Source organism: Panthera onca, chromosome A1, assembly GCF_046562875.1.
Source record: "Panthera onca isolate mPanOnc1 chromosome A1, mPanOnc1 haplotype 2, whole genome shotgun sequence".
NCBI classification, from domain to species: Eukaryota; Metazoa; Chordata; class Mammalia; order Carnivora; family Felidae; genus Panthera; species Panthera onca.
In genome coordinates, this window is record NC_138339.1 from 116201657 (window position 1) to 116212600 (window position 10944).

General features: G+C 40.4%; 1 protein-coding gene across 1 annotated transcript; it reads left to right on the forward strand.

Annotated features, from left to right (window-relative positions):
- The first annotated feature begins 3899 nt into the window (after positions 1-3899).
- SPINK1 (serine peptidase inhibitor Kazal type 1) lies at positions 3900-10630 on the forward strand. The gene is made up of 4 exons (XM_060633985.3): positions 3900-4009; positions 5061-5092; positions 6585-6691; positions 10523-10630. Exons 1-4 carry the CDS (start codon positions 3955-3957, stop codon positions 10566-10568), a joined length of 240 nt encoding a protein of 79 aa, XP_060489968.2. The 5' UTR covers positions 3900-3954; the 3' UTR covers positions 10569-10630.
- Positions 10631-10944: the final 314 nt, after the last annotated feature.

The following is a 10944-nucleotide window of genomic DNA, read 5'->3' on the forward strand; positions in this document are numbered from 1 at the left end:
GGAAACTGGGGAGTTGCATGATCATGTTTGTTCTATAAGATCACTGGACTGTTCCATGGAGTTATTTCTTGAGAAAGCAATAACAAGACATACTGTCTTGAAGGAAATTTCAGAAAGCCACAGACTTCAAAAATCAATCTACATCTCTCAAGGCCAGATATACCCTCAGGGAGGGACACAGACAATAATGCCATCATCTTTGATAGGAAAGTTTAAGGTGAGAAGAAGCATTCAGGGCTGATTTCAGATACAGATTCAAGAAGAGAACTTGGTAACAAATTAAGCATGGACAGTGATGCATGTTAAAGGCAAGTGAAGGCATCAAGGAGAACACTTAGGTTTTGGCTTAACTGGCCAGTTGGAAGGCAGAGAAGCAAGGGGGAGAGTGAAGAGAAAAATACTTGTGGTGAATGATCCAAGTAGTAGTATGGGATATTGTACATTTGAAGTACCCATAGCACGTCCAAACAGTCAAGAATGCATTTAATATCTGGTCTGAAGAACCGAGGACACATCTAGGAAGAGATACATATCTGGGGATTTTATATAGATATAATTTAAACGATGTGAATGACTGAACTCACCTAAGGAAAAGGAAAAGTGAGACATAAATAAGGCACAGGACCAATCCTTGAGAAACTTCAAATCTTCACTCATTAAGAGGAAGAGGAGTCAGGGGCGCCTGGGTGGCGCAGTCGGTTAAGCGTCCGACTTCAGCCAGGTCACGATCTCGCGGTCCGTGAGTTCGAGCCCCGCGTCAGGCTCTGGGCTGATGGCTCGGAGCCTGGAGCCTGTTTCCGATTCTGTGTCTCCCTCTCTCTCTGCCCCTCCCCCGTTCATGCTCTGTCTCTCTCTGTCCCAAAAATAAATAAAAAACGTTGAAAAAAAAAAATTAAAAAAAAAAAAAAAAAAAAAGAGGAAGAGGAGTCAATAAAGAGGTTGAAGATGATATGAGGATCAAGAAAGTATGAGAAAATGTAGGGGACTATGCAGTCGTGATACCCAAGAAAAGAAATTATACTCAGTGTGATCAAATGTGAAGAGTTAGAAGCCATGTGCTCTGAAAAAGTGTCCATGGAAGTAACTGACCTGAATTTGTGACCTAAACAAGAACAAGTTCAGGAGCAGTAGTGAAGCAGGAGGAAGCTGGGATGGTGAAGGTTGAAACAGAAGGAATGGGTGAACCAGTCATATACACAGTTTCAACAATGTGTTAGGTGTTGGGTTCAACCAGGTTCAAAATACCGCGGTAGCCCAGAATGAGCACAAGAAGTTTTCCAATTAAGAAACAACACCTGAAGTGAATCTTAAAGACTGAGGAAGGATTCACTGATGCAGAACATTCCTGTCAGATGGAACAGCATTATAAATACTGAAAAAATAACAAAAATTATGGTGATGGGCAATATCTCTAAGTGTTTACCATGTGCCAGAAATTGTTGTAAATGATCTCTATGTATTGAGATCACCTGAACTACAGAGTCAGCCTCTTCCTTCTGCTTCTACCACCATCTCTTGGGTGGACTAGTACAGTAGCCAAGAAGTTGGGTTTTCCTGCTGCTCCCCTTGCCTTCAAGTTTATTCTCACAGAGCAGTTAAAATGACCTTTTAGGGAGTGCCTTGATGGCTCAGTTAAGCGCCCGACTTTGGCTCAGGTCATAATCTTGCACGTTGTGGGTTCGAGCCCACGTCAGGCTCTGTGCTCACAGCTCAGAGCCTGGACCCTGCTTCAGATCCTGTGTCTCCCTCTCTCTGCCCTTCCCTTGCTTGTGCTCTTTCTCTGTCTCTTAAAAATAAATAAGCATTAAAAAATGAACTTTTAGGATGAGTGCTATATCATGTAGTTCCTGTGACGTAGGTCTCCATCGGCTTTCTCTTTGGTTAAAAAACAAAGTCCTTACTACAGCCTACCCAGCCCTTCACTACCCAGCCCTCACTGCTTCCTTTACCTCTCTATCACTTTGCTCCAGCCAGACTATCACCCTGGCTGTTTCTCAAAAGTGTCAAGCAAGATTCTGCCTAAGAGCCTTTGCACTCGCTTTACTCTGTCTGGAGTGCGTGCTCTTAGATATGTGCCTGGTTCAATTCCTCACTTCCTTCATGTCTCTGTTCAAATGTCACTTAATCAGCAAGGTCTTCTCTGACCATCTATAACAACTATATCCTGATCTTCCAGCATCTTAACCTTTTTATCCTTTTCTCCATAATATTTATCATCATCTGATATACTTTAAAATTATCTGTCTCCTCCAAATAAAATGCAGTGGAGGCTCCATGAGGGCAAAGACTGTCATTTTTATTCATTGATATATCCTCATACATGAGCACAGTCCAAGACCAGGGGGGATCTGAGGTTTTACCCTACTTGGAAGCTAACAAGTTAGCCTGCCACAGTTAAAGGGATTCTGGCAGAAAACACAGACTCCTGAGTCAGAGACAAGGGACTTAATTATTCAGTAGCAATAGCTAGAGTGCCAGTGTCATCTGTTCTGATTTCTTACGCTTCTCCAGGGTGACAGAAAGAGGACCAAGTGGTACCTACAGAGAAAGTGCATTGTGCTCCGGAGAAGGAGGCCATGTTTTCAAAAATCTCTAATTTTCTTAATGCTCATTTTATTTTTTATTTTTATTTTTTAGTAATCTCTATACCCAATGGGTGGCTCAAACTCATGACCCCAAGGTCAAGAGTTGCATGTTCCACTGACTGAGCCAGTCAGGTACCCCAAAAATCCCTAATATTTTTCACTTTTGAATTTTTTAAAATTTTTTTGAAGTTTATTTATTTACTTATTTTGAGAGAGAGAGAGAGAGAGACAGAGAGAGGACTGTAGGGTAGGGACAGACAGAGAGGGAGAGAAAATTCCAAGCAGGCTTCATGCTGTCAACACAGAGCCCCACGCAAGGCTTGAACTCACGAACTGTAAGATCATGACCTGAGTGAGCCAAGATCAAGAGTCAGACGCTTAACCAACTGAGCCACCCAGGCGCCTCTCCCTAATCTTTTTTAAAGGGCACTATGCCCACCTAATCTTTGCAATGGAGAGAGATATCATCTTTATTATAATGAATGGTGAACAAACCTCCCCTTTGTTCCAGACAGAGACACTATTCCACCCTCTAAGTCCATTAGTTGTACAAACTTTTGAAAAGATTGTCTGAAGCACAGGCAGTGCGTGCCTCTCCTTATAAGAAAGGCAGAAACACAAGAGACAATGGAGAACTATCTCCTAATAACACATGGCAGACACAGCACACATACATTTGAATGAAAGATAAACACTTTGAGTTAAGTGCTATTATTATTTCAGGTCTCAGATGAATAAACTGAGGCCCAGCAAAAGTGAACTATCTGTCCAAGAACACAGAGCTATTAAGTATCCGGAGAGCACAATCTAGCCCCAAAGCACACACACACGCCTTAGGGAAGTGAGCCCTCTTTATTTCTAACCTGTGTCTCTGCCAGCTACCTTTGGGAATGTAGGGCTTTGTGAATGAGTGCAACAAAAGAAAAGAGAAAAAATGAAAAATGGAAAAGCTGAAGGAAAGGAAGAAAGAATGGAGACCCATTTTTGGATATCCACACCTGCTCACATACTCAGAACTACAGAGTACATACAGATGAGAACACTAGGGCTGCCCAGAGTCACAGAGGAAGTTGGGGGAGAACCAACTAACCACCAGAACTTCTCTGACAGTGTCTTGGCCGAGCACATTCCGGCCCCTGCTACTTCTTTCACCTTTCTTATGCAGGTGACATTCCTGAGACTTGGGGTCAGGTTATCCTACAGAGTCAATCAACACGAGTCAATCAATAACTCAAGAGATCTGGTGACAGGACAGGAGGTGGAGCCTGGGTGGCCACTCTGTCTATATGACCCTTGCAGTCCCAGGGCTCTGAAAAGAGGTGGTGAGTTCAATGCCATCTTCTACTGACTGGATACAGAACTTTCAGCCATGAAGGTAACAAGCATCCTCCTCCTCTGTGCCTTGGTCCTGTTGCGGCTATCTGGTAGGTGCCTGCATATTTTTCTGATTTGAGTAAAACCTGTTTGACTTGTTGCATTACTAAACCCATTACCTTCTAGATTTACAGTCTAGTCTTAAATCTTTTGGTCCTAGCGAAATAAGGTCAGGGGCCTGTTCCAGGGGGCTTCTTCAAGCCCTTAAGTGCCTTGCTGCTTCTTATGACATTTAGCTAGGAAGAGCTACCTCCTTACCTAGATCACTTCAGAAACTGTCAATATCAAAATCAAATCTCACCAACATTTCTTTCTTTGGATACTATCAGGTTAGCTCCTTTTCCCTTCATTGAGCTCAACCAAAATGACCATCCTCTACATGATGTCAGCAAGACCTGTTATTTTCCGGGGAATGCAGCATGGCAATTTTAAGCATCTATCTGTGAATTGGATAAATGTGAATTGGATTAATAGGCAGCGTAATGTAACAGAGGGAATGAGTTCCTTAGGGTCTGATGTTGAGTTGTCAAAAGAGCTCCATGTTTAACATTACTTACAAAAAGACTTACATGTCATTCCAAGTTAGTTTTGTTATCACAAGACCTGGTTACTGCTAGTGGTAACTGCTTTACAATTAGTCGTATAAACTCTTCACATCTTCATCTATAAACTGAATTAAAGATACTTAGACTTCTTACATCACTAATTTAAGATCAAAGGTCTAGTAACCAGTTGTGACAATGTCAGTGAGCATTCAGAAGATATTTGCTTCATACCTGATACATTTCAAGCAGTAAGTAAATCACTTCTATTTTCAAAGAAATGGGTCAACTTTTGTGAAATGCTGAACTAAGATACTTTGATCATAATCAAACTTTTGCTTCATTTCCTTGACGCTTCAACACTCAGGGAGTGATTGGACACCAGTGAGATATCCTTGAGAGAAGACAGAAATAAGAAAAGGTTGAGGGGGCAGGGGGGCAGAAGAGGCCAGCAGAGAAGTCACCAGTCTTCAATGGAAGCTGAGAATTCTGAATAAGAGCAGAGCTAGCTTCTCCCATTTAGGACCCAACCTCACAATGTCTGATTTATGTTTTATAGGCAACACTAGAGCTGACTTGCTGGAAAGACAGGTAAAGACAATTTTGTACTTTCTTACCTCTAGGGCTAGAACTGTTTGCCCCAATCAATGCACATTCAAGCGTTTCAATTTCAATTTCACCTGAAATCAGGACAGGTGTGTGGTACTAGCAAGGCTTAACAAGTATGGAGAGTAACAACAGTTTCCCCACAGGGGCTTATGCTGAAGAACAAATGCACTGACACACAGGCAGTTTCCATGTAGTCATACAGCCCTCGCTGTGAGGGGGTTTTATATATTTTGAGGCTAGCTGGTAGGACAAGGATGTTGGGTGGCATTCTTTTTAACTTTGCCCCAAATAGCCCTTCCTCCTTAGGGCCAGCTTGACCATGCTGGTATAAACTTTTCCCAATCCCCTAGGTGGAGCCCTAATTTATAACTAACAAAAGAAAAATAATAAACTTGGTTCTTCCTCTAGAAAAATATTCTATATCTAACTTTCCTATTTTTTCCTTGTGTTTATAAGGTAAATTGCAATAAATCTGAAGCCCAGAGGGGGAAGTGTCCCTCTTTTCATTACATTTATATCTAGTGAGGGGATAGATGACAAACTTAAAGGGCATGAGTGAATAAATTACACTAATGATAAGGGTTGTGAAGAAGTTCTGGTACCATGTGGAACCTAGACTGGTTAGATCAGAAAATGTGCCCCTAAATGAGTGAAATTTATTTTGAGTCATAAAGGATAAGTGAGTGTTAGCAAAATACTACTGGTGGGTAGAAGTAGTAGAGTGAAGGGGTTAAGAGCCAAAGCTCAGGACCTAGACCAACTAGGTTTAAATCCTGGATCCAGGAATTACCAGCTATGTGGCTTGGGTGATTTAATCTCTATGTGCTTCACTGTCTTCCCTGGAAGATGAGTATAATAAAAAGTTCAAAGGATAGTTTTGAGGTTGAAAGAGAATAGTACATGAAAACAAGTATGGCCTAAGACAGCCATTTCATAATTCTGATTTCTTGCTGATGTCAACGAAATAGGCTATGCCAGGGCTCCAAGGGGACAAAGCACTTGGTGTTGTCTGTCACATGACTGAAAGAAGGGCAGTGTGACTGGGCCACAGTGGGCAAGGAAGACATGCCCATGGTGTGGCTGACCTGAGAGGAACCAGTGCCCGCAGTCAATATAAACCGGAACATTATCACACTCACCTCATTTAAACCTCACATGACCATCATGAGATAGTTGGCGAAGTGAAAATACCCTTCTCACTGCACAGATGAGGTGACTGAGGTTCAGAGGAACCAAGAGATCTGCCAATATCTCACAACTTGTAAATAGCAGAGGCAGTCCATACAATCAGGCTTTCTGATTCCAAACCCTGAACTCTTTCTCTCAGACTCTCATTATTACTACCCCCACCGGAGTCAGGCTTCTGTCTTTAAGTTGATCAACTCCAGGGAAGTGAAAGCTGTTTTAGAGATTTTGTTATAAACTCGAAGACTACAAAATGACGGAAAACAATTCTGTTTAATTCCATTTTCAGGCTAAATGTGACAGTGAAATACCTGGATGTACCAAGATCTATGCTCCTGTCTGTGGGACTGATGGAAAAACTTATTCCAATGAATGCTTGTTATGTGTTGAAAATAAGTGAGTACGAACTTGAGTGTCTTTTAAAACATATTTTTAAGCTAGTTGTCTTCACATTTTCATATATTTTATCCCCCTAAGTTCCAACCAATATATCAATAACATTAATCTTACCACAAGAGAAATAAAACAAGTAGTTTTCCAAAAATAATTCTCAATCTCTTCTTCTCCTTATTCTATATCTGGTATGATTCTATCCAGAGACATGCATACATTTATGTGTGTATTACAATAAAAGACAATATTTATTGTGTCAAGCATTGTGCAAGGCACTTAATATTCATGAGTCTATGAGGTACATAATACTAAGCCCATTATACACATGAAGAGATTGAGACTGAGCTTAAATTACCTGCTCAAAATCAACCAGCAGGAAGTGACAGATCTGGTTCCAAATCCTTGCTTTTTCAACTACATGTTTTTTTGACAGAGAGAAAGAGAGGGAGGGCACACGCACACATGGGCACACAAGTTGGGGAGGGGCATACAGAGAATCTTAAGCAGGCTCCACACCCAACATGGAGCCGGACACAGCGCTTGATCCCATGACCCTGGGATCATGACCTGAGCCAAAATCAAGACTCAGATGCTTAACCGACTGAGCCGCCGAGGTGCCTCTCAACTATGCTTTAAAGTCAGGTACCAGCCTAAGTAAATTTGTGAGATACAGAAGAAAATCCAACATGTTTAAACATGATTAAAAACAACTAATTATGCCTGCTAGGATTTGGAAAAGTTTGGACACTTTCTCTAGACCCTAAAGAAAGAGAGTGAGGCATTCCAATAAGGAGAAAAGCTGAACAAAAGGGAGAAAGGAATTAATCACATAAGATAAACGTGTTAAGGAAAGGACAGTGGAATGGAGGAGGAAAGTATCTGAATGGTTCTCAACCAGTTTTTTAAAAATCATGTATATGACAAAAAAAACACATGCTTTTCCAGCAAGACAGTGGATGGTCTAGATTTTCAAAAAGCTAATACATCCAAAATACCTTTAAATTAAAAAAAATCAGGGGCACCTGGCTAGCTCAGTTGATAGCACATGTGACTCTTGATCTTGGGGTTGTGAGTTTGAGCCCCTTATTGGGTATAGAGATTACTTAAAATTAAAATCTTTAAAAAAATCATTCTTGCTGATGGTAATGATTGTGTTAACTAAAGCCCTCAAAAATGCATATATGAATCGCATAGATTAGGTGGTCAAAAATATATTTTCATAGCACTTTTATTTATGGAGATGAGAGCCGGCCTCAATGAAGCTCATTTTCTGAAGTGATCACAGGTTGGGAATCAAACTCAGGCACTCAGAGAAGCAGATCTGCCACAAACTTTCTATTTCACATAGCTACTGAACACCTAACATGTGTCCAGCAATGTGCTAGTTTCCTCTGCTTTCCTTGTGCTTTTGAGTAAGAGAAATGAACTCATCAGGGCAAACAAGGTAGCTTCTTGTAACCTGTGAAAAGCGGCATCAAATGAGGTGTGAGGAAAGTGCTACAGGTGTGAAAGAGAGAATCAGATGTCTTCTCATTGAAAGGGTCAAGAAAGGATTCACGAAAAGGATGTCACTTAAATAGGGCTCTGAATTTTGGTAGCACTGCAAGAGCATTCCAGGTTAAATAATGGCGTAGAACAATCAAAACAAATAAAAGAGATTGCGCAAGTAGTCCAGAAAACTCTAAGTTATTCTTAGAACTGATTTAGTATTAAAGGGTTTGATGTAAGCTCAAACGACTGCGTATTATTTCCATTATTCCACAGTCCAAGTTCCCTATAACATGATCTCTCTTCTTGGTCTGCTTTAAATCACTTCAGAAAATTCTCAGTGTTAGCAAGCATTGTGGAAATAGGGCCCCAGGGAGAGAGATCTATCATTCTGAAGTTTTAGAACCAAAATATTAGGTGTTCTGCTTTGTGGTGAATTTATTTCCACACTAAAGATTTGTAAAAGGAACTCAAAAACACTTGTTAATTTTCTCATGATCTAGGCTGTTGACATAAAGGTCAAACATCCTATTTCCATCCAAGGGGAGGAGAAAGCAATATAACAGCCTTGAGATTTAGAAACTTTCCAAGTGCCAAGACCAAAAGGCCCAATATTTATAGCGAAATATTGGGAAAATATGAGCTTAGAGCTGAGACACATCATTCGTTCAGCTTTTAAAACCTACCCATCCTGCTTACTTGCTCTATTTTTTCAAAAATATTCATATATGGGAAGAATATTTAAATGCCAGAAAAATGTAACTTCTCTTCCTGTATCTCTCAGATAAGTAAACAGGTCTAGAGAGAAAATGTGGTCTCTTCTAAAGTAAAATATTTTCAAATGTACCATGTTGCGTTTCTCTCTACTGCCCACTGAAAGCCCCAAATGAATATGGTGTAGAGTTAACTAGAGCCAAGCTCTAACCCATGTTGGTGGGTTGTGCTTGCATCTCCTAGCTCATTATGTGCTTGTCAGATATAGTCAGTCAGGACTTTTTTCAGTCTCTTCTATGTCTCCTTAGGGAGCCTGTACTGTCAAATTCTGTTCTATAGATCAGCGTTCTCTAGTAGAACTTTCTTCAAGATGGAAATGTTCTATATCTGTGTTGTCTAGTATGGAAGCCACTAGCCACCAGGGCTTAAAATGTGGTTAGTACATCTAAGAAACTGTATTTTTAATATTACATCATTTTTTAACTGATTTGAATTTAAACAGCTGAATAGGGATGGTGTCTTCTCTACTGGACAGCACAGGTAGAGAAATAAGTCAATGTGTTTAAAAGTTTGTGCTGTGTATGTTAAAACAACTCAGACATAAGTGTTATGCATGAATAATAATTATGGAACAAAAAGACATTAAAAGCTCTTAAAAAGGTGGCACCTGGGTGACTCAGTCAGTTTAGCATCTGACTCTTGGTTTTGGCTCAGGTCATGAATTTGCAGTTCGTGGGTTTGGGGCCCCTGTTGGGCTCTGTGCTGGCAGTGTGGGGCCTGCTTGAGATTCTCCCTTTGTCTCTGTCCCTTCCCTGCTCATGCTCTCTCTCACAAAATAAATAAATAAACTTAAAAAAAAAAAAAGGTCTTAAAAGGAAGAATCATCAAGGTCCAGATAAATACATGTAAAAAGATATATGGAAGTCAGATGTCCCCAAGTAAAGGAGAAATAGAAGAATTTTTATAAACCAGTGTATTCAAAGAAAGGATGGCTAAGAAGAGAGAGAGAGAGAGAGCTCTGCAAACAATCTCATGAAGAACAATTACAGGATTTAAGAACATTTGGCTGACAGAAGAGAAAATTGGTTTGGGAAAGGTAGTGAGTTGGGAGTGAGTTGGTAGTTGAGTGAGGTTTTTATCTGGAGGGGAGGATGCTTAGAGCTGGCAGTTATCAGGATAGAGATATGATTTCCTTTTGTGAGATCCCACAGACATTAATCCCCAGAGTTCTAAGACAAAAGATCAGCCAATTAGAGCATCCCGGAGTAGGCCAGGCAGCAGCTAAGATGGAAATCTTGTGGCTAGGACAATGATATTAGGAGTAAAAGAACCAATGATGACTTAGAGGTTGATTTCACTGGTTTCCTGTAATGCCGCAGTAGATCTGCACACTCTGTGAGGACATTTTTCCTTTCTGTTGTATCCCTTAGTGTATGTAAGCAACAGCGTTGATCGATATTTGATGAATTTATGAATAAGTAAATGAATAAATGATTGAAAGACAAAGAAGTGGGAATAAATCTGAAACCTTTCTATTTTAAATAAAGCTAATCTTTTTTCATTGTTTTTCTCCCATTGTCAGTTTTTTTGTCAGCAAAGTTTGATTTTTTTTTTTTCCAATCTCTTCTATAGGAAGCGCCAGAATCCTGTCCTCATTAAAAAATCTGGGCCTTGCTGAGAACCAAGGTTCTAAAATCCCATGTGGTCACCACAACGCCTAGCTGGCCTTACTGTTGAATAAAATGCATCTAAATACTTCCTGTTGTTCCCGAATGCTTTTTCCTCAAAGGCACATTTGATTACACTGGGGTCAGGGGGCTGAAACAAACTCAGAATGGAACAAATTTCACAAAACACAGCAATCCTGAAATTTTGGACAAAGTCTCCCTCATGATGCTTTTTCCTTTCCCATTTCCTACCTCACATTCTGAAAACTGGCTCAGGAAATGTGACTGCAGGCAGGACACAAATGATCATATAATCCCAGAGAGAATTAACTGGCATGAGAAGAAACAGTTGGAAAACTCTCAGTCCAGAAACATGTTATCCATTAC